The 25,317-nt window shown below is 40.3% G+C and overlaps 1 protein-coding gene across 1 annotated transcript in view; it reads right to left on the bottom strand.

Moving 5' to 3' along the window:
* The window catches only part of FCSK (fucose kinase), a 1,855,962-nt gene that overhangs the window by 59,051 nt on the left and 1,771,594 nt on the right, over positions 1 to 25,317 (bottom strand). The window contains exon 19 of the mRNA XM_044081314.1: positions 17,637 to 17,756. Coding sequence (XP_043937249.1) covers positions 17,637 to 17,756 — 120 coding nt within the window. The remainder of the gene's footprint in view (positions 1 to 17,636; positions 17,757 to 25,317) is intronic.

Here is a 25,317-nt window from a genome sequence, read left to right as displayed (position 1 = left end):
GGGAGATTTTTCTGTTCGTGCGAATGAAGGGGAAGATCAGTGCACTTACCTGACTGAGAAGCTTTTGAATATCAGTTGTTACAATATGCATTCTATGCACTGTGCAGTTGGGCTAAAATTTCCAAAGCCGTGAGCAGTGGCCTGCTTGTCCTTCAACTTCATCTACACTTCTGAGTTTTATTAAGCTTTTGCAGTTTTTCTTTTTTTTGCTAATTTGTGAGATTTGCCTTCCTTGCTTGTGACCTATCAGCATAGTCACTCCTCTCATGCAGGTCAACAGCCACCCATCCCTGGCCAGGTCATGAGCATCCTAATCCTCCTCCATCTGGAGAGACTTATCAACCCATTAACTCCCAGAAGGTGAAAGTCAGATGACAGGGAGAACACTAATGAAGTCTTGTGAACATTTCTAACTCATATCTCCACATGTAGTTTACTGGTTTTACAATTGCTGATAGTCACAATAGGGCATGCTTTGCTACCACATATGCCTCTCTGGTTAAGTACAGCACTGACTATTATGTGTGGGTCTGTTAGGTTCCATGTGCGGCTGATTGCCAACTCAACAGTAGTTGTCTCCACTGCTGTGAGCCAAATCAGCTTCCCTCCTCTCCATGATGACAGTTAGCAATAGCCACTTCCTTACATTTTACCCACCAAGTACCTTGAGATTTTGTGTGAATATACATTGACAGGGCTGTAGTCAAGGTTTTATCCCTCTATGTCATGGGGCCAGGTTAATGAATTAATGACTTCATAGAAACTCTTGTCTGGCTTCAGTTTAGATTTGGCAGTATGCTGTTGATGCACAGCTGCTTACAAGTGCTGTTGTGCAATTCATATTCTGATTTCATGCAGAGTAGTTTTTTTAAAAAGGATTAAGAGCTGTCAATTTTGTTATTGATTTGTAGCTGATGTACAGTATTTGGAAATACTTAAAAAACATTATTTAAACCAAGTATTATAGACTTTTGTTTATAAATTAGTTACTTAGTTTTAAGCTTAGTTTATTTGCTTTAACCCTTCTGGTTTGCATCTAGTACCTTCCAGGTTACTTCCCTGTATAATGACTTAGATTAGCAGAATCTGCAGTCATTTTAAAATACACAATAAGGCATATTAAAGCTGACTATTTTTACCTTTTACATTTTGTAAGAGAACAAAGCTTAGAATTTACCTTTATTATTTTTTAACTTCTGAAATTACTGTTTTAGTTAAGAAATACCATTCAGTAGAATGGGTAAGCATGTGTGTCTGTGAGTGAGTGAGTGAGTGAGTGAGTGTGTGTGTGTGTGTGTGTGTGTGTGTGTGTGTGTGTGTGTGTGTGTGTGTATACAATACATTTGGCCAAACGTCATTTAATCATTGAAGTTTTTTGTGAAAAAATATCAGTGATACAGTTTGTCAGATTATGTTACAGATGACTTGCTAAAGATTGACCATTATGTACTTTCCTCAGTTTGACTCTGGCTGTGCAGTTAACTATGGAGTTTGTATAAATAAGTTGTAGGTTTGTGGGGGCACAGCCTCCACATTAAAGTAGTTTTTTTTTCTTTTAGGGTTAGTGAGGTGACTAATAGTTATAAATATAAATGTAGTATTTACATTTGAGGACATTAGTTGTAAGGAGTTGTTAATATTTATTTCTGTTGTGTTTGGATTTTGTTTTGGGGTTAGAGGAATGATGATTGCAAATGTAAATGTACTGCTTTCATTTGTGAACATTATGTTATTCATTGTTATTAATTGGCTGTGAAATTTAACAATTTTTATGTCAATGAATTTCATCAGTAATCAACAGTAATATACTTGTGTGTGCATTTGTTTGTATATCCATCCTTTGGTGGGGTTGCCAGCTGTCCATTTTTTGACCGGACTGTCTGGTTTTCTGAGAAATTGTCCAGTTACAAATATCATTCAAAACCGGACACGTGAAGTCCGGGTTTTGTAACACCATGCCATGGCAGGCAGCAGGTACAGTTGATTGCAGTATTAGCGCCGTCTTCTCCTTTAAGGAGAATCATGCGTGCACATGCTTACAACACCAGCGTGGAACTAAATCTAATTTGCATTTGCGCCAAATTTTAAGCTAGCAGTTCTGAAGAGGGGGCTAAGTCCATGTGGCAGGTAGAGGACGTTGTCAAGCAGTGACAGTGAGCAGAGAGCTGAGCAGAGAGGTTTGGGTAGAAGGGAGAAACAAAGGTAGGCTAGCAGTACCACAGACAGTCCAGAGTCGTTTTTCATTTTTTTTTTTTTTTTTTTTTGGGTAAATAGGTTGGTAAATATAGTATATAGAGTAATGTATTACATAGTGAGGACTCTTTCTTGAAATTTTTAATGAATGGCTTGTGACTTTTTTATATTTTGGTTTAAATAATTCTCTGAATGACATGTCTGAGGGGGTGTTGGTATATTGGACAGTTTTGCTACTGTGGCTTGATCTAACTTGAATATAATTGCAGCTGATTTTGGGTGTTGCTTAGAAGGTTTATTGTGTACTTGCTTATTTTTCTCATTAGCATGTCTCAAAACCTGAAATATAGTTATGAATTTTACATTACTACTATCAATGCATTTTTTTTTAATAGCTAAAAATGAAGTAAAATATATGTAATTCTTGGCTATTCAAATGTTGTTACTTCCTTAAATGTAAAGTAAATTGCTAAATGCAAAGCTAATTCTTTGTTATGAGTTCCTGAACACCAGTGTTATAATGGCTCTTACCTTGTTTACACAATGAGCAGTGGAGGATGATTATATGGAATTAGTGGCTCTCTTGGAAGAGTACAATGATCTTTGAAGTGATAACTGGGTGTCAGAATTTTGTGCAACACTATTACAGAAAATGAATTTAAGGAAGTGTAAAAGCAAATGGGCATAGTTTGACCTTCTCATCTTACATTCTTAGAGGCGGTCAGTGGAACCAATGGATTATCACATCTTCACAGTCAGAAAGATTTCAAGGAACACCCATGATCAGGAGGTTGGCCATTTTGCATATGTAAGGAATGCATATATGTTTGTATGTGACTTTGTAGGGGAGAAGGTATTTAACATGAAGGAAGGACATGGATCAGTAGTGAGAGCATAGTGGCAATCTGAGGCGCTGCCATCACATGTTTTAGCAAGGGTGAGGTAAAGGAGGCAGCCACCTGGTGTGCAACATAAGGAGGGTGATAGGGCTGATCAACGACAGTTTCTGCAGTCTTTTTGTTTCTCTACTGGCATTTCTGATGATGGTGCCAAAAGGCACATTGTATCAAGAAAGTCACTTGAAATGATTTTTGATAGCATTGTTGAGCTAGAATGTCTGTGTGGAGGCAGTAAAAATCCACCAACAACAACAACATTTTCTTTCATTTTCTGTAGACACTAGGTAAGCCAGTTTGGTGGTATTGATCCACAAATCAAATCAATTCTCAGTCAGGAAAACACTGTACAAACTCAGTATTCTGTTACAGAAAAGCATAGTAACACAGTGATGTCACACAAAATGGGAGCATGGATGGGAGAGGGGTGGGAATGGGTGGAGTTTTAGCCACTTTGGTGAGATGTTAAATTGCCCTTTAGATGAGGCACTGAACTGTGATTCCATTTGCTTGATTTGGTGATAGCTCAGGTGGGTGTAAAAGATCCCAGGGCATGTGTCAAAAAGAGCAGGGAAAGTTCCTTGATGCCCTGGCCAAATTTCCCCTAGTAGTATAAGTACCACTTGGGTCTCGCATGAAAAGAGGCTACTACCCTAACCTGGTTAATAAAGGATTAAAAAATACATACATACATTATATTTATATATATATATATATATATATATATATATATATATATATATATATAAAATATACACAGGCACACACATATATATTTACATATATATATATATATATGTGTGTGTGTATATATATATATATATATATATATATATAGTAAACACACAAACACACACACATTACATATAATCCTGTTAACATATATGGACACTATATATATATATATATATATATATATATATATATATATATATATATATATATATATATATATATTTTTTTTTTTTTTTGTGTGTGTGTGTGTGTGTGTGTGTGTTCTTCAGGGGATTGCACTGCTGGTATGCTGTATGACTGTGTGCTGCTGCATTTTTTTTTTTTATATGATATTTATCCTTTCCCCATCTTTGTGCGACAATGGATTTGGTATTCAAGTTCAAGAGTGCTGGGGTTTCTGAGGGAGCATTGTCCACACCCCTGCACCACCTTAGTAATGGGTGCTATCCCTAACCCTGCCCTTTTCCCCAGCTCTAACCCTAACCATACAGCTTACCATTATTAAAACTTTCCTGTAACGCTGCCACTACACAAGACAGACTCAGACACAGAAATACTCGCAAACACACGTAAACAACACTACATCTAACCTAATCCTTATGCTTACCATAAAATACACAAACTCGCACATAAACACACAACATCCATCCTTTACTAATCCCCAACCCCAGCCCTAACTCACATACACACACTCATGCTTGTACCCCACAACCCCACTTACCTGAATCGACATACTTACTGTTTGGCCATCTGTACTGTTGACATTATTTAACAAATGCAGGGGTGTGATTTTAAGCATGCATTTGGTCAAATGCAGGGAATCCATGTGTGTGTGTGTGTGTGTGTGTGTGTGTGTGTGTGTGTGTGTGTGTGTGTGTGTGTGTGTGTGTGTGTGTGTGTGTGTGTGTGTGTGTGTGTGTGTGTGTGTGCGCGCGCACGCGTGTTAGAAAGGGAGAGTGAACAGTGATCCATGGCAGCAGCAATGAGGTTTTGGTACCTCTTGACCATACTAGTCAAGCTCTTGCACAATAAATCTGGACAGCACTCCTCTACAACTTGTTAGAGCAAAAACTATGAACAAAGCCACAAATCATGGGGAGACAAAGGACCAAAAATAGGGACACTTTTTAAATATTGCTCCTACAAACTTAGAAAGTTGATAGAATAACAGGTTTTGCATTAGCATGAATTTTTCTGAAAGATATGAAGTCTGAAATTCAATTGCCTGACATTATTTACTGACTTCAGTCCTCAAAGTTTTGCCAGAGATTTGTCAGAAAACCAACATTTTATAAGAAATAGACCTAAAATATAAGGCAAAAATCTGGACATTCTGCAAAAATCTGTACAGTTGAGAGGTATGCTGGACAGAGTAAAATAATAGGGACAGATAGTCAATAAGGTTGTTATTAGATTTACGTACCTCTTGACCATAGTAGATCAATGTTATGCTGTTAAGCAGAATGTACGCTTTTTTTTTGGTAATTATTGCCAATTGTCTTTTTATTGCACTTTGAAGCTTTTCTCCCCAGGTCTTGGCTGTTGTTGACTTCTAGTCCAGTCGGACCTCCCCGGTAAACAAATGTCAAATAAATAAATATTTGCACACGCGATGACCGATCCATTGAAAATTTTCTTACATGAAACCGGTCCTTGGTGCAAAAAAGGTTGGAGGTCTACTGCACTGCTTGAAGGATTTTAAAACTTCAGACACCTGTCAGTAAAGTATGTATAATCTAAAAACAAAAGTTATATACGTACCATAATAATAGATCCATGTTGCCTGATTTTTCGTCTGGTTCAGTGTATGGATTGTTGTATCCAATTGGATTTAACTCAGCACCACTCACGGACTCTGACTCCTCTCCTACCCATAATTCCCTGCACACTATCCTTGTACTTCAAATTGAGTTTGCCCCTACAAGATATACATTTTGAGGACTAATGACCTTTTAAAAAGATTGTTCACTGATATAATCAAGAAACCTATATAAGGAGATAACAGTCTGATAGGACTGTACACAGACAGGGTCCACATAAGCTCTATTGGTCACCAGAAGCCAATAAGAATATGGAGGGAGCAGGAGGTTGAATCAGACTGTAATTAGACACCACAGATCTATCCTTATGGTAAGTACATAACATTAGTTTCTAATGTTGTCTATTTTTATCCAATTCAATGTATGGGGCAAATTCCGAAGCTGTCTTCACCCGAGTGCTATCAAGGAAGGACATTCCTGAGGATGGTTGAACCACAGCAGGAATGTGATCTAGACTGTACATCCAATTTATAATGAGACAAAAAGGTGTGGACTGTTGACAAATTGCAGCAGCACAAAAATCATCAGTGAGAAGGCTCTTCAAAAAGGCTGTTGAAGTAGGTATTGCTCTTGTGGAATGAGCCTTGGGTTTTGTATGAAAGGATAAGCCTCTTTTTACAAATTCAGAGGAAATATAATCTGATAACCACACTGAAAGAGTAACCTTAGAAACTGCTTTACCCAATTTAGGTTTAGAAGGTATCACAAGGGATAAGAAACTAAGAGTAATGCTACTCAACGCCAGAAGTCTAAACCTCAAGATGCACGCACTCTCATGGAGAACATCGATATCTGTGCAGTAACAGAAACCTGGTTCAAGGCTCCAGAGAGCACCCCAGCACTACCAGGTTATACCTCATACCATGCTTTTCGGCCCCAAAACTTGGACTGAACCACAAAAGGAGGGGGAGGATCAATATTCGTCAAAGATACCCACACCTCCAGGTTGGTGGCACAGCACGAAGCATCAGAGACTATCCATGTGCAACTAACAGTGGGTAAAACTGCCTTCCAGTTTATAGCCTGCTACAGACCACCCTCCCAAACACAGGAACCCCACTCGGCCTTCCTGAGAATACTAGAAAATATGAAGGTCTCTCCAAACACCATTATATTGGGCGACTTCAACTACCCAAACATAGACTGGGAGCATTACTCTAGCTCCAACACCCTAGCCCAAAGGTTCCTAGAATTTATAAACTCAAATGCTATGGAACAACTTGTTACCACTCCCACAAGAGGGGAAAACATACTGGACCTGATCATCACCAACATGGGGACACTATGCTCCAGACCAGAAGTGTATCCCTCACTGGTAAGATCAGACCATAAACTAATCTCACTGGATATTCACATCCCGACCCCACCCCACTGCCCAGAAAACCACAGTGAAAAACTTCTCTAAAGCAAATTTCACACGCCTCAAAACCGAGGGAGAATCCTTCAAAGCCCCCGGGCCTGTGGAAAATACAGCCAAGACTGCAGAATCCTTTATAAACGCATTCTATGAACACCTTCAGGAATGCATGGACCATGCAATCCCAAATAAAACCAAGACCCAATCCTCCAAAGGCAGACGTCCTGTTTGGTGGACCCCAGGCATAAACAAACTATACAATAGAAGGAGAAAGCTACTACATGATAGAGCAAAATCCCAAAAAGGGAAGGCATCTCTGATCAGTATTAGCAAAAAACTACGGGCACTCATAAAATCGTCTAAGGCCAGCTACGAGAGAAAAATTGCACAGGACACTAAGGATAATCACAAGGCTTTCTTTAGTTATGTTAGGAACCTGGGTGGGAATTCCCAGATATGCTCAGAATTAGTCCAAAATGACAAAAAATACACCGAGCCCACAGACATTGCCAACATCCTAGCTGACAGGTTCAGTGCAAACTTCTCCCCACCAAAGGGCAAATATGTATCCCAACAGAGTGCTGCCCCTGACATCTCAGATGCTCAGGTAAGAGCCGCCCTCTCCAAAGCAAAAACACAGCATCAATGGGACCAGATGGTGTCCCGGGCTCGTCCACATGAACTCCAAGAAGAGCTAAACCCAAACATAAAACTACTGTTCAGTCTTAGCCTTACTACAGGATATGTACCCAAAGAGTGGCGTACAGCAACAGTGGTCCCTCTCCACAAAGGTGGTGCCTCAATGGATCCTGGAAACTATTGCCCCATAAGCCTGACTAGCTTGGTCTGCAAAGCTATGGAAAGGATCATCATGGACCTCATAAATAAAGATATTGGGGACCTACAGACACTGGATCCTACCCAGTTTGGCTTTGTTAAGGGCAGATCCTGCCTCTTAAACCTGGTCGATTTCTTTGAAACAGTCACCAAGGCCATTGGCGAGGGAAGGTGGTCCACACAGCCTACCTGGACCTCACAAAAGCCTTTGATACAATACCCCACTTGGGCATTATAGATAAGCTCACCAGCTTAAATATAAACCCCTATGTCACTAGATGGATTGCAAACTGGCTCAAGGACAGAACCCACATGGTTAGAATTGCTGGAGCCATGTCAGACTCCAAACCAGTTACAAGTAGTGTCCCACAAGGCTCAGTCTTGGGACCTCTCTTGTTCGGTATATATTTCTCAGCGGTACAGGCGAAAACGGAAGGACTGTGGCTGACCAAGTTTGCAGATGACTGCAAACTGGGCGCCATAATCAACTCTCCAGCTGACACAAGCATCCTCCAAAAGGGCCTCATAGAAACAGACAACTGGTGCCAGAGCCATGGCCTCAAGCTAAACACCAAAAAGTGTATAGTCATCCCTTTGGCAAAAACAAAGTGCCCACAAATTACCACATAGGTGGTAATACATTAAGTACAGAAGAAGTCATTAGGGACCTGGGGACCCAAGTTGATAGCAATCTCTCATTTGACAACCACGTGGCCAAAGTGGTTAGAAAAACATTTTATATAGCCCACCTAATCATGAAGGGATTCACATCTAGATCAAGGGAGGTCATCATGCCTCTTTACTCATCCCTCATCAGGCCCATAATTGAGTACAATGCCCTTTTGGGATGTACCTTACCAGACACCTGCAGCAACTGGAAAGACCCCAAAAGTACCTCACCAAGAGGATCAAAGGGCTCAAACAGATGCCATATGCTGCCCGGTTAAAGAAACTCCAGCTCTACTCAGTGGCATACCGCCTGCTCAGAGGCGATCTGTGCCTGATGTATAAAGCCATGTCTAACCGGAATTAATGGACATGCTGCATATCAGAAAATCCAAATCCCATCAAGCTACACACTCGAGAGACTTGAACCTCAGCACTGAAATAAATAGGACATGCTGGAGGGACAGATTCATAACCCAGAGGCTCCCTTCACTCTGGAATAAAATCCCAGTCCAGGTTAGGCAGAGTCCCACATTGACTCTCTTCAAGAGGAATCTTGATGAGTGGATGGGAGATCGTAGGTTTACCCCGGCTATCACTTCTGTGTCACTGTTAGACAGAGGCATAGTATACTAACCTCAAAAAAAGGCATAGCAAAATTAATTTAAAATAGGTGGCGAAAGCCAAACACACTCTGGCTAGGCTTATAAATGCCCTAGGGCAGATAGCCTAGTATGAACCTATGAATCTAATGAACAATTGGTCAGATTTCCTGGCTCTGAAATTGTAGGTTATTGTCCATTTGGGCAGTTGTTTCTATCCCTTTCAACTTTCTCTTCTCTCTTGTACTTTAATTAGCTTATTTGCCAGCGTGTCATCAGGCTTTTTGTAGCAATTATTGTAGCACACAAGTGCTATCAGCACCAGCTGTACTGTACGGAAACCGTTCCAGTAGTTAGTAATGATGACCATCCCTCCTGGTATGTCTAAAGGTCAGTTTCCTGTGCTTTCTCCTATTAACCTGGTGAACTTGGGCATTCTGAGGCAGTGTAGCAACTGCCTCACGTACACAGACAACCCTCTCCTGTTACCTCCCAACACTCAGACTTGTGAGAGATGCGCCTGTATCTCCAAATTGGAAGCCATGCACTCTCCAGCCAAGACCGGAATAGCTGGTCAAGAGGATAAGGTCAACACCTGCACCACACCACATGGAACACATAGTCCTCCAGAACACACACCATCACAGCCCTAACATAAAAACAGAAACCACACACCCACCTTCGTGGAGGCTCTCAACAGAAATCTACCCAAACAGCAGAGACCTCCAAAGCAGAAGTGCACTCGACCAGTAGAACACAGCACAGACCACAAGACACATAGCTCACCTACAGAGTGTGCCCCTCAACCTAAGCCCCTAAGGCAAAACAGCTTGCCCAATACAATAATCATTCACTCACTAGGTTGAATAAGGAGAAGGTAACAGTCAGCTGTCTATCAGGTGCCAGAATCCAACACATAACACATGCACTCAGGTCACTCCACAACAAGTACAAGTATGATTCTGTCATTGCCCATGTGGGTGTGAATGACCTGAAATGCACCTCCCTGGACTACATGAAAAGAGACATGGTGGAGCTCTTGGATTATGTGGTCCAGGCAGGTATGACCCTAGCCCTAAGCAGCATCCTACCATCGCCCAGAATGATACCACAGTACAAACAGAAAATGATTGACTTCAACAATTGGCTAAGTTTCTGGTGTCATTCTAAGGGGATCCAGTATCTGTCTGCTTGGGATGACATGATTGACAGACCTCGATGCTTTGCCAGAGATAGCCTGCATCTGTCACCCCTGGGTTTCTGGGTACTGGCTAAGGCTCTTGCCACCCCTATAGTGCCTTTTTTAGAGAGTGTTCCAAAGACCAAATTACCACCATAACAGCTATAAATAAATGCAATCTGAGGGTCATGCTGCTCAACGTTAGAAGTCTAAATCTCAAGATGCACTCACTTGAAGCACTCCTCAAAATGGAGAACATAGACATTTGTGCTGTAACGGAAACCTGGTTTAAAGCACCAGAAATCACCCCTGCGCTACCAGGCTATAACTCATTCCACACCTTTCGGCCACAGATTATGGATCGAAGCTCTAAAGGTGGTGGTGTCTCCATACTCATAAAGGATATGCACACCTCCAGACTAGAAGCCCAGCCTAACACATCTGAGACACTCCAGGTACAACTAACAATGGATAAGACGGTGATTCAGGTCGTAGCCTGCTACAAGTCTCCAACCATGTCCCAAGACTCTCACTTCACATTTCTAAGCACCCTGGAAACAATTAAGATCCAACCCAACACTCTCATACTATGTGACTTCAACTACCCCTCCATCAGCTTGGAAAACTCCTCATGCACCAATTCACTGGGCCAGTGCTTCCTGGAATTCATAATTTCCAATGCCCTGGACCAGCTCATTCTTACCCCCACTAGAGGAAGCAACATCCTTGACCTGGTTATTACTAACATGGGCAACCGTTGCTCTACACCAATAGTCATTTCCTCCCTGGTTAGATCCGACCACAAATTAATCGCCATGGAAATCTACATCTCACCCACACCCCCTGCAAAGGTATTCACCATGAAAAACTTTTCCAAAGCTGACTCTGGACTCCTAAAACAGAGGTGGCTAACTTCACGGCACCCATGCCAATGGAAAATAGATGCATGACTGCCGAATCATACACTAATGCACTGTATGAACACGTACATAAACGCATGGAACTAGCCACATCCAACAGAACCAAGATGTTCTCCAAAAAAAGGAAGCCAGTCTGATGGTCCTCTGCCATTAATAAACTACAACAGAAGGAAGAAACTGCTGCAGAAAAAGGTGAAGTCTCAGGACTGGAAAAATCCCCTTATTAACCTCAATGTTGAGAACCCACATCAAAACCTCCAAAGCCAGCTATGAAGGTAGAATTGTGTCAGTCACTAAAAACAAACAAAGCCTTCTATAGTTATATCAAGAATCTCCACAGCAATATCCAGATTTGCTCTAAGTTACTGTACAATGGTACCTCCTATACTGAACCAAGAGATATTGCCAACATACTGGCTGACAGATTTAGTGCAACTTTACCCCCCCCCCCCCCCAAAAGGACCAATCCTCAATACCAGAAGAATGCCAGGCACCCAATATTACTGCAGCACAGGTTAAAGCTGCATTGTCTAAGGCCAAGAATACAGCTTCCATGGGACCCGACAGTATCCCTGGCTGTGTTCTACATGAACTGCAAAGTGAACTGGCACCACATCTGTGTGCTCTGTTCTCTCACAGCCTCACCTCAGCTTTGTCCCTACTGAATGGCACACTGCTACAGCCATCCCTCTCCATAAAGGAGGAGCAACTACAGACCCTGGAAATGATCTGCTCATTAGCCTGATGAGTCTGATATGTAAGGCTATGGTGCTCATCATCATGGACCTAATTAACAAGGATATAGGGAATCTCCAAACTCTAGATCCCAAGCAATGTGGTTTTGTGAAAGGTAGATTATGCCTGCTCAACCTGGGTGACTTTTTTGATTCAGTCAGCAGAGCAATGGATGAAGGTAAAGCAGTTCATACAGCCTACCTTGATCTGGCCAAAGCCTTTGATACCATTCCTCATTCAGGAATTACTGATAAACTCAGCAAACTAGACATCAACCCCTATATTGTTAGGTGGGTTGCAAACTGACTCACAGATAGAACCCACAGTGTGAAAGTAGCGGACTCCAAGTCAGACTGCCAACCAGTCATGAGTGGAGTCCCATAGGGATCGGTCCTGGGTCCTTCTCCTGTTTGGCATCTACTTCTCAGAAGTCCAGGCCAACACGGAGGGACTCTGGTTGACCAAATTCACAGACGAATGCAAGCTGGGAGCCATTATTAACTCCCCAAGTGATGCAGACTTCCTACAGAAAAGCCTCACTGAGACCAATGGCTGGTGTTGAAACCATGGCCTTAAGCTTAATGCCAAAAAATGCATCGTCATCCCCTTTGGGAAAAACTCAGTTCCCACTAATTACCATATCTATGGGAGCCCACTGAACACTGAAGGAGTTATAAGAGATCTGGGGACACAGGTTGACAGCAACCTCTCCTTCAAGCACTACATTGCCACTGTGGTCAGAAAGTCCTTCTATGTGGCACATCTCATTACCAAGGGTTTTGCATCCAGGAAGAAAGAGGTTATCATTTCTTTCTACTCTTCCCTCATTAGACCAATCATAGAGTATAATGCCCCATTTGGCATGTACCTCACTAGACACCTGCAACAGCTGGAGACTACAAAAGAACCCCAGGAAGAGGATACTAGGCCTTAAACACAACCTACATGGACAGACTCAAAAAACTCCAGCTATTCTCTGTCTCATATAGTCTACTAAGAGGCGATCTCTGCTTGACTTACAAATCCATGTCTGACCCAGCTCTGTTAGAAATGTTACATCTAAAGAAATCCCCATCCCTCCACACCACACGCTCCAGAGACCTCAACCTCATTACCACAATCAACAGGACATGCTGGAGGGACAGGTTCATAACCCAGAGACTACCCATGCTCTGGAATAGACTTCCCATACATGTCAAGTAAAGCACGTCACTAGCCCTCTTCAAGCAAAATCTTGATGAGTGGATGGGAAATAGAAAGTTCACCCCGGGGATCACTCCAGTGGCTCTACTTGATACATTTCTTTCGACACAGCCCAAATGGAAAATCCTTTCCACTTAATATGAGAAGTCTTTTTTGTGTATTGTTTTTGAGAGACTAAAATAATCTGAACCACCGGTGATGAAAGGCTGGCATCTCTGGCCAAAGTCAAAACTGGAGGAACCAAAAGGTTTGTTTCCTAGATTTCTGGTCTGGAGGAGGCAGCCTGGTTGGGTGAGTCAAGAGATTTGGATACTTATCCAACATCCGTGGGAGGATGTACGAGAAGAGGCCACAGGAAAGGGAACCATGTTTGTCAGTACCAGAAATAAGCAATGAGGATCACGCTGGCCTTGCACTTTCTTGCTTTTTGGATGAATTTGTTCAGCTGATGTGATCTCTGCAGATTTGAGTGATGAACATTCTGAGGCAACTACAGAAAGTTCACTGAAATATCCTCATCCAAAACCTGGCAAGAGGGACTAGTAAAATTGTGGAGGCCATTAGAGCTAACAGATGTAGAATTAACCTTTCTAAAGGTGAAGGATGTTGAAGTACCTGTGTAGGTACCAGGTGGAGGGAGAAAACTCTGTATCAGGACAATATGGCAATTGGTGGTAGTGAGTCCAAGTGGTATCCAATAAATTCCATTTGTTGTGAAGGTTCCATGTGGCTCTTGGGTAAGTTTATTGTGATTCTCAGGCTTTACATTAGCTGGAACAGAAGGTCCAGATGGTGTAAGAGTAGATGCCTGAAAGTAGCAGTAAGGAGACAATTATTGAGGTATGGGAAAACTTGTATCCCTTGTAGATGGAGACGAGCTGCAACCACTGCCATTACTTTGGGAATACCCTGGGGGCTGTGGTTAGACTGAATGGCAGTGCTCTGAACTGAATATGATTGGCTCCCAGATGGAAACTGAGAAACCTCCTTGAATGCTTCTCTATATTTACATGATAATACACATCCTAGAGATCTACTCAGCACATCCAATTGTCCTTCCTCGGAAGAGGCAATATGGACTGTAAAGTGACCATCTTGCATTATGTCTGTTTTACAAATTGATTTAAATAATTCAGATCTAGAATGTGTATGAGGTCTCCCATTTTCTTCGGTACAAAAAAGAACCTAGAGTAGACTCTGGACTCTAACTGGTCTTCCGGGACAGGTTAGATGACTCTCTTTTTGAGGAGCCTGTAAATTTCTGTTGCTGCCATTTCCCACTAACTGAGTGGAACATTGGGCACTTTCTTCTTTTTTAATGGGAAAGAGGAAAAGAGAATTGAGTAGCCTCTGGAAATAAGGTTTAGCACCCATAAATGTGTTATGTCTTATCAAGCATGTGGATGCATGGATAAGCACCCCGCCTTGACTGCCTCAAGAGCACAGCAGCAGGGTAAGCTTTCAGGGATGTTGGTAACACTTTCCGGTAAATGGACTGAGAAAGCCTGTATTTTGCGAACCACTTCTACCTCTTGGGTGATGTACATTGAAGCTTCCTCCTCCTCAGCCCAAGGAGGTCTGACCCCAGGAGTGCCTTGGAAATACCTCTGTGATTTTCAGAAGCACATCATCTTTCCAGTCCTCCGATTCCCAGTTAATTTCCACTGCAGAGAGGGTTGGACCATCCTGTTGACTCCTGAAGAGTGTACTTTACCTTTGATCCAAAAAGTGTGGATCCATAGAATGAGGCATTAAAGAAGGACATCTTAAAGCTTTCCTCAAAGTCACAAAGACACATCCATGCATGCAGGTGCATTGTAATACCAGTGCCTGCTGTTCTTGCTGTACCATCAACTGCTTTCAAAAGCAGTTGATGGTGAAGTATGATGTGGATTGCAAGGTGGAGACATGTGAGTCCACAGTTTTCCACCAGTGATTATGCTCAAGTTGCCCCTTAATATTCTCTTGACTCCACATAAAGTCTCTGGAGAATGTAAAAATCATGCTTTTTTTAGTCTTTCCTTCATGGGATTTTTGTAGAGGTTTGAGAATTGTGCTAGTTCCCTTCTTTGTGGGTCTGACAGGGTGCTGCTACAGTTCACTTTAAGCTCCCATACTTGTTTAAAATGGTGTTGATCTTCTGCTGATAACTTCTAGTCTGGAAATCTTTCTGTAGCTCTGGTAGGTTCTCTTTGTATTTGGCAACTGTTTTGGTTACCCTGGCTATACAAATAGCTTGAGAATTTATTCCAATCATTTTAATCTGATGTGGGTGTATGCTGGAGTTATGTAGCAGTAGCTTCACCCTCACTGATGACTTGTACAGATCATTACAGATCTCACTGTTATCTACTTCTTTTGAAGCTGGTGAGATCAAGGAATTCTACTTTATTCTGGTTACAGTTGGTGGTAAATATCAAGAGGCTATTGGAAGCTTTGATGTGTTTTTTTCTGCTGCCTCCCCATGCAATGAAGATTCTGCCAGTGCAATGTTTGACAGGTTGGTTCTATTGCTATGCCAATTGCTATCCCTCTGGACTGTCTGTAAAATTGGCCTCAAAATCCAAAGCAGTTATTTTCCAGAAGTAGTTTTAGTAATTCTTTGTTGAGGATGATTTCTTCCAGCAGTGAGTTGCTGTGGAGTTAGTTCCTCCCTTACTACTTGTATGCAGCAGTCACATGGGAGCACTGTGTATAAGGCTTCCACATCTATGTTGACCACAAGCACTTGCTATGCCATAACTAATCCTTTAGTCTTCTTGAAAAAGTTTACTGTCCAGAATGTAAGATGGTGCTCTGCTTGCAAGTGGTTTTATGTTGTATTAAAATAGAAAAAAAGAGGGGTTCCATGGGTAAGCTGCTTCCTTATACCCTTGATGTTGGTGTGCATGGTGGTTCAGTAAGATTTTTATGAGGCTTTGGTATGCCAGTGAATCTAGGCAGTCTGAGAAATGAGGCCATCAGGAAATCCAGTAGATGACTGCTGATTAGGCCCTCTTTATGCATACTATTGTGTTTCAGTGAGGTGGTCGTATGCATGATATATCACCTCAAGTTCCTACTTTTTCATAGAACTTTCTTATCTGTGAGCATACTTTCAATTTGTGGGTTTAGTTAATAGTGTCCATGATGAAAATGCATAAATCCTTGTCTGCCTTCATTATCCTTATGCTTTAGACTGCACTGAGCATTTTCAAGGCTTGGATTTCTTCCTTGTTCAGGTTGTAAAATTTCTTTCTGTTGGGTTTCAGCTTTCTCTTATATCACTCTCATACTTTGTTTTGTATGCCCATGTTATGGGGTGGATGGGAGGGCAAATGGTGCTTGGTTTCTTCTGTCTGTTTCCGATGTTCTGGATGGCCTCTGTTTAGCTTGGAACATGGTTGAGCACAAGACCAAGGATAACCAGGGACTATATTTATTTGCCCATAAGTCAAGAGAGGAGACATGCAATCCAGAATTGGCCCTCACATAATGCAGTGTAACTACATGCATAGTAGCTAACCATAAAAATGCTGCAATGATGTTACAAATCTATACAGCATAACACCAAAAAAGTTAGTGTGCAGGCTATTTCATCACTAACCATATTACAAATAAATATAAATTATCATCTAATTAAATTTAAGAATTTATGTTCTCAATTAACTGTCATATTTTAACAAATAATTTCATAAACAAGTTACATGAATTCCACAATATCATCCTTAATGCCGTGTGAATAGGAACATAGTTTAAAAACTGATAGGAGTGCTCCAAATGCCAATACTTAACAGGAAATAGTTTGCTAATAGCTGTATCCTTGATAGACACTATGATAAAAACTGAAATATAACTATTATTAGATTTAACGTATAGCCATAAACTATTCACAAATGTTAACGTATCAGTCAGCCTTCCAGTAATATAAGAACTATATTCTAAAATAATGGGAAAAGGGAATGCAGATTATCTAAATACTAATGTATGTGTATCTTTACATTTCAAAAAAGCATTATGTTGTATGCATTAGGTAGACATATCATGTGTTACATATGTAATTAATCAGATACAAGTAATGAACAAATGTCATTTTATATAATTTCTACCTATATAAACTTACTTTGTATAAAAATAAAGTAAAAATATAAGAATATAATTTATAAGGGAACCTGGTCTCAGGAACTGTGCTGAGATAGCAGTATCAGAATTTCAGCCTGAATTGTCCTTTTCCTTCTGCTTAACATGAGGCCATTATAAACTATATGCATGTGTTCACCTCTCTTGCTGTGTTTTTAATGCAGTTATAACACTGACACAGGCTCAGAGAAAATATCATTACACTAGATAAATCAGCGTTTGATTTATTCAACATGCACAGACATTAACCCACCGATATTTTGATCCACTGACTTTCTAAAGGACCATTTTTTTATGAATGCCTCATAATACATTAATGAACTCTGTACTAAGAAAACATATTTTCTCATCACAGTATCAGATACTTAGTTACCTGTTGTCAGGATTTGTTCCAAGTGGAGAACAGCATGGATAAGAGAATCAGTGTTATATGATTTCCCAGTAGCACTATAGAGTGCTGCCATCACAGCTCCGGCCAGAATGCTGCTGGTGCCTGAAGAAATAAAAAAAAAAAAAAAAAAAAGCATAAAGGATTTAAAATTGTACAAAAGCAACAATGACAGAGAGGCACAACTGCAGAAAAACATTAAGTTCTCAATTTGTTTACACAATAAAATCTACCAGTGACATCAGTAAAAGTACATTTATGCCCTTTCTCCTAGGTTACCAGCTAGTCTTGAGACTGCCACAAGCTTGTTTGGACTACATTCTTGCATTCAGAGAAGTACATTTATAATTGCACTTAACTTACCATTTAAATCCGTTTTACGTGTTATTTATCTGAAGTTAAAGTTATTAATTTAAGGCATTTTATGGTCTGCACTGTGTTTTGGTTTCTCTGCTGGGCATATGTGTTATCTGAGTTTGGTTCTCCCTCACCCTCCCTATTCCTGTTTTGGTGTTATACTTGGAGGCTTTTGAGCTGCTTTGCCCCTACTGTATACCTGGCCTTAGAAGCTCCTCCCAGTTTTATCCCCTTTACTCATCTTACTGGTTACTGACAGAAAAAAAATGGGAAGACCCTCCCCTTAGAGTGTTAGTGTGATTTGAAATTGACTTATAGTGTGTGTGTGTTCCTCACTGCTGGCTTGTCTGCTTTTGAATTGCCTTGCAATTACTTGTAGTTAGTTGTTAGACTTGTTTCTAGTATCTTTTCACGTGTGGCTAACTAAAGTTTGTTTTTACATTAAGAAGACTGGGACTGGAATTTTAGTGGGAGTAGAAAGGTAGCCTGATCTGTCCAAGTCTGGAAATGTACAGGGGTGCTAAAAGTGAGAATTACGTGTTGTAGCTAGTTATTTGATTTGTTTCCAATTTCTTTTCACTTTTGGCTAACTAAAGTGTGTTTTATATTAAGAAGGCTGGGACTGTAATTCTTGTGGGAGTACAAAGGTTGCCTAGTATGTCTGAGCTGGGAAACACACAATGGAGATTAAAAAAAACAATTACTGATTATAGTAAGTTGGCACCTTTTCACTTTTGGCTACCCAAAGTGTGTTTTAACATTAAGACTGGGACTGCTATTCTAATGGCAGAAGTAAAGTAGCCTGGTCAGATGGGAAAAACAGAAGCAGACTTAAAGTGAGACTGTTTCATTAGCCAGAGGGACTTAGTTGGGTGTTAAATCTGCACTCAAGAGCTACTTTTGCTGTGCTTTTACATTAAGAAGTTCCAGGATCATCCAACTGATGGCAGAAGGTGCATACCTGGTCTCTCTGAGTTGGAAGGCATTCCACAGAGCTTAAAGTGTAGTTGTTTATTGGTCAGAGTGCATGGGAGTTATTTTCAGCTTTTTCTGACTGCTATAAATTAGGCAGGTTTTCTCAGATCTTTTCGCCATTCTGTGGTTAGCAGTAACCTGTACAGTAAAAAAAAGAGGAAAAATAACCCGTAAAGGAAAATACCTCAGTTTGAGACCTTCACACATGAGTTCAAAAATGCAGCGTAGTCATAAAATCCAAGAAAGTTTATTGTAATCTACTCTGTCAAGCACTTTCGTCCCTCCACACTTTAATTCTGGGACTTCATCAGAACATAGTATGAATACAACTTCCTTATAAACCCTAACCAATTAACTAATATTGTCAGCCCATCAACTTTTAAAGATTTATGCTACTATAAAAACTTTAAAATAAGATTGTCATGATACTTTTATACACCCAATACAATTCCTGCATCTTATGCCAGTATAATTATATACACATACACACACCTACTGAAAAATAAAAATGTGTATAATTTGAATACTAAATACATTCTGAAATATATGGTTTACACATGTACCATTAATAATAGTTCATACTTGTATGTGACTGCTAAAAATGTAAATATAAGCATATAAGGCTCAGTTTCAAACAGAAACAACAAAAATTAAAACCATGTCAGGGAATCAAAAAAATGGTAGTATAATACCATACCCTTACTTCATAAATACATACTCGATAAACCCTCAATGCCTGTTCTATCAACTTGAGAAATCACAATTTTAATGCTCTCTTCTTTAGAATAGGGAGTATGGAAATATTCTCATTTAAACCTGGGGGTTGGACAGCATTTAATCTTACTTGCCATTGGAATTATTTTATTTATAGCAATAGTTCCCACCAACCCCCCTTTATGATCAACAGGTAAAACGTCTAAAATTCCAAATTTAAATCCAGTATAGCTGGGGCATTCAGTGGACAGATAAAAACAGGATGGGGTAACAGGTACAAGCCCCTGTTGGGTAGCACTAGTGAACTGAAGAACGGGGAGGATACCCCAGGAAACAGTATAGACTAACAGGGGGATGGTAATACCCTATACTTCTAATAGTAATAATATCAAGGACATTATTCTGAAAAACTTGGCGATATTTAAAGGGAATTCTGAGATTTTTAATTTTGTAGGTAACGAACCACATTTCATCTATAAAACAGGGGAAAATTTTAAATCTCTTTTTGAACAACATATAGGTAGGAGCATCGAAGTCAAAGGCACCACAAGCTGTGGTGCCTGTAGGCAGTGTGAGCATATTTGGAAAGGAAGGACTATTACCCTTCAAGGTATACCATTTGTAGTTAATCTACAAAGGGGAAATTGCAATACCAAGGGGCTAGTTTATATAGCGGTCTGTGAAGGATGTGGGCAGTACTATGTAGGTAAAACGGAGAGACGACTAAAGAAGAGAATATATGAACATTTGCATGCAATACAGAAGGCAAATACTAACAATGCACTGTTAGACATACCATCGAATGACCCAACTATACTGAACTTAAATTTGGAATTTTAGAGGTTTTACCCATTGACAGTAGAGGAGGATGGTGGGAACTATTGCTAGAAATAAAATAATTCCAATGGCAAGTAAGATTAAATGCTGTCCAACCCCCAGGTTTAAATGAGAATATTTCCATACTCCCTATTATAAAGAAGTAAGCATTAAAATTGTGATTTTTTAAGCTGTTAGTTAGAACAGGCATTGGGAGTTTATTGAGTATCTATTAATGAATTAAGGGTATTGTATTTTACTACCATTTTTTGATTCCCTGACATAGTTTTAAATTTTGTTTCTGTTTGAAACTGAGCCTTATATGCTTATATATACATTTTTGCAGTCACATACAAGTATGAACTATTACTAATGGTACATGTGTAAAGCATACATTTCAGAATGTATTTAGTATTCAAATTACACAGTTTTATTTTTCAATAGGTGTGTATACGTATATATAATTCATTGACATACGATGCGGGAATTGTTTTGGGTATATAAAAGTATCCTGACAATCTTATTTTAAAGTGTTTATAGTAGCATACATCTTTAAAAGTTGATGGGCTGAGAATAATAGTTAAATGGATAGAGTTTATATGGAAGTTGTATTCATACTATGTTTGTTCTGCTGAAGCCCCAGTATTAAACTGTGGAGGGACGAAAGTGCTTGATGGAGTGGATTACAATAAACTTCCTTGGATTTTATGACTATGCTGCATTTTTTGAACTCGCGTATGAAGGTCTCAAACTGAGATTTTTTGCTTTATAGTACCCTGTACAGTAGCAACCTATAGAGCTAGTACTTAGGACTTAAACCTGTAACACAGAAAAGCTAGATAGTATCATAAAGCACTAAGATAGTAGCACTATCTGACATGTAGCTTTCACTCTAGACACCATTTGAGTGCTGTAAAACCAAGACCTAAAACCATAATAGAACAACTCTAATTCTGGTCCCAACAACATGGACTTGCAATTTCCTAATGTATTTGTGGCCAGCTTTGTAGATATGGGCAACGGCATCCTAAGTTAATGTAGCAATTGTCTCATACTCAGACAACCTTTTAATTTTTAAAGAAACTAACACAGTATACAAGAGATGTACATACATAACTTCCTTGGAGGAAAAAATCTTGCTTACAAACAGCGTCATCAAAAACATACACACAACATCCTTCACACATACCGCTAACCACACACACAGATCTTCTAATGCCGAGGCAGTTAAGAGAAGCATTTCCAAAGGTCAAAGACCTCTTAAACCATCGAACTGTAACACCTACCCTAAGTGATCACTAAAGCACACACCAAAAGCAACACCTAACACCATGCATAAGCCTACACCCAATAATCCCCCAAGAAGAAAAGCCCATAAGGCAAGCAAACACTTTACCTAATGCTCTTCTCATACAGGATTCTATTGTATGACACATAGACACTCCTCTCACCAGGATGGACAAGGAGAAGATAGCAGTTAGTTGCCTATCTGGAACTAGGATGGACAATATTACACACACTAAGTCACTGCACAACAGGTACCAATATGATTCTATATAGTCCATGTGGATGTAAACAACCTGAGGCATACCTTACTGGACTATATGAAAACAGACATTATGGATCTGTCTGAATATGTGTCATGGACAGGTACGTGCCTTGCACTGTGCAGCATTCTACCTTTACCAAGGATAATGCCACAGTATGAACTATGAACAGAAAATGATCGATTTTAATAACTGGCTTAGTTTCTGGTGTCACTCCAGAGGAATCCAATATCTATCAGAATGGGAGGACATGGTTGACACCACTTTACTTTACTTTACTTTACCAAGTATGGTCTGCACCTGTACCCCATGGGGTTTAAGATACTGGCTAAAACCTTATCCATCACCTTACAGGTTTTTTAAAACAATGTCAAAATGACAAACCTACCAATGTAGCAAAATAAATAAGTAAATACTTAAATAAAATTCAAAGCAACATTAAGATGCTACTGCTCAGTGCTAGCAGCCTAAACAAGAAACTCTACATCTACAAGGTTTCCTTATTCTGGAGAATGTAGACACCTGTGCTGTTACCAAGACTTGGTTTAATGTTGCAGAAAGTACTCCAGCAGTGGACCAGCAGCAGCACAGACAGAGGCTTAAGGTGGAGGAGGTGTCAATCTACATCAGCAACAAATACAACTCTAAGTTGGTTAAACAGGACGATGCCCTAGAGTTCATCCATATTCAAGTCTCCATAGACAAGGTTCCCTACCATGTACTGGCCAGCTGCAGGTTGCCCTCTATGACCCACAAGCTTACAGTTCTTACCTAGGACCTGCTAGAGGCACTCACCATCCAACTAAATACATTATTCATGGGAGACTTTAACTACCCTTCTAGACTGTGAAAAGTACACTGCAACACAAATACCCTAGACCAGAAAGTGCACTCTCCAACCAGAGGATCAAACATTTTGGACGTAGTATTCCCCAACATGGGAGACCGCCCCATTCCATGTCCTCATTGGTGAAGTCAGACCACAAAGTTGTCTCCCTTGAAATAAAAATCAACCTGGAGAAACCAAACAAACCCATAACAATTAGAAGCTATACTAAAGCAAACTATATCCTATTAATCAACAGGTTGTCAAAATGCATGTCTACTCCAAATCCTGAGGACACAGCTACCTATGCAAGATTATTTACAAAAACCCTGTACAAACACGAAGATGGCTGCATTGAGGCTGCCATACCTATCAGGCATAAGCCCAGGTCTAACACCAAAATCAAACACACTGGTGTTATCCTTGCATTAACAGGCTATATAACAAAACAGAAAAGTGTCATGGCCAAAATCAGAAAGAGCATCTTTCAGAGACAAGAGGTCTTTGATTTAACTAAACAAGAAACTAAGAGGTCTAATAAAATACAACAAGAAAAATTACAAGGTTAGGGTAGTCTGCCAGGCTAAGGACAACCACAAGGCCTTCTTCAGCTATGTCAGGAATCTTAAAGGTAATACTCAGCAGTGTGCAGAAGTGGTTGTAAATGGCACAGCTTTCACTAACCAGGGTGACATAGCAAATCTACTGGGAGATACATTTAGCTAACTTCACCACACCAGTACCCCCTATGAAATCCCTTCTAGCACTCCCCCCCCAACTATCAACAAACAGAAGGTCCTGGAGGTGCTCACTAAAGTCAAAAACACTGCTTCACTGGGCACCAACAATATCCTCAGTTACCTCCTAAATATCCTAAAACATGACCTAGCAGGACCACTTGAGGTACTCTGCAAATACAGCCTCAAAATAGGTTATGTGCCAGGTGAATGGAGGGACAAAATGGACATCTCTCTTCATAAGGGTGAACTAGCAAATGACCCTGGGAACTACAGTCCCATAAGTCTGACATGTCTAATATGCAAGGCTATGGAATGTATTCTCATGGAAATGATCATCAGGGACATCAGCAACATACAGACACTGGAGCTATCCCAGTTTGGCTTTGTTAAGGAAAGGTCTTGTGTACTTAACCTGGTAGATTTCTTTGAGAGGGTCACTATGGCTATGGATGTGGGGAATTGCTGCATGCCAGATATGTTGACCTGGCCAAGGCATTCAATGCAAAACATCACTGAGGTATTGTTGACAAACTCTCAGAACTAGGCATAAATCTCTACAAAACTTGCTGGATTTCCAGCAGACACACAGATAGGACCCAAGAAGTCAGGATCAGTGAGACACCTCCACCAACAGACTACTCACTATGGAGTACCCCAGGGCTCAGTATTGGGCCTGCTCCTATTTGGAATTACTTCTCGGAAGTCAAGACTAATGTCAGAAGCCTCTGGCTCACCAAGTTTGTAGTTGACTGTAAACTGGGAGTTATCACAGATTCTTTCCACAATGCCAATATCCTACAAGAGGGTCTAACACAAATCAATGACTGCTGCAAAAGCCATGGATTAAAATTCAGTGCAAAGAAATGTATTATAGTGCCCTTTGGAAAACATACACCAAAGCTATTTGCTTCATTGATAAAACAACCCTAAGAGTTGACCCGATACTTAGGGAACTTGGAATATACGTAGACAGTAATCTTGCACTTGACCAACACATAGCCAAGATAGAAAGAAATCATTCTGTGTCGCCCAACGTGTAAGCAAGGGTATGGCATTCCTTATCAGACTCATCATTGAGTACAATGTCCCCTTTGGGTCTGTGTTTGGCTACTGAAATTAAAAAAAACACGAATGGCTAAATACCGAACAAAAAACAGCGAATGAGAACATTACCGAACAGCAATGAATGTATTACATATGTGTTTACATTCAACGTGATTGCAAGAATGCTAATTTCAATACATCCCTGGAAGCTGTGAAAGTGTGAAACACAAACAGCTTGGCACGCTTACTGCTACCAAACTCTGGCTGCTATTACCCATATTTTTACATTATATCACAAGAATGCTAATTTCTATAGATCCCTCCAAGCTGTGAAAGTGTGAAACACAGTTGGCTTTGCTATGCTTACTGCTACCAAACTGTGGCTGCTATTACTCATCTTTTTACATTATGTATGTGCCATTAACTGTATTTTTTTAAATTTTTGCATCCTTCAGTCATATGCTCCTCATCACGAGGCCACTCTTGTATTCCCTAACCTCATCTCTCTGCAATACTTCACTAGTAGCTCACCCCCCATTAACTTTTTCTTCTAATACTACATGACTGTAAAGTTTTAAAACCTGCTTTTTGCTGCCTTGGCTTTCTCTTGTTCCCATCTATTGTACCACTACGTTTTCTGCATGTAA

This window comes from Protopterus annectens, chromosome 8.part0 (genome assembly GCF_019279795.1).
Source record: "Protopterus annectens isolate FY-2018-M chromosome 8.part0, PAN1.0, whole genome shotgun sequence".
Lineage (NCBI taxonomy): Eukaryota > Metazoa > Chordata > Ceratodontiformes > Protopteridae > Protopterus > Protopterus annectens.
The sequence above is the reverse complement of the archived record's forward strand: the minus strand, read 5'-3'. Positions and strand labels throughout refer to the sequence as shown.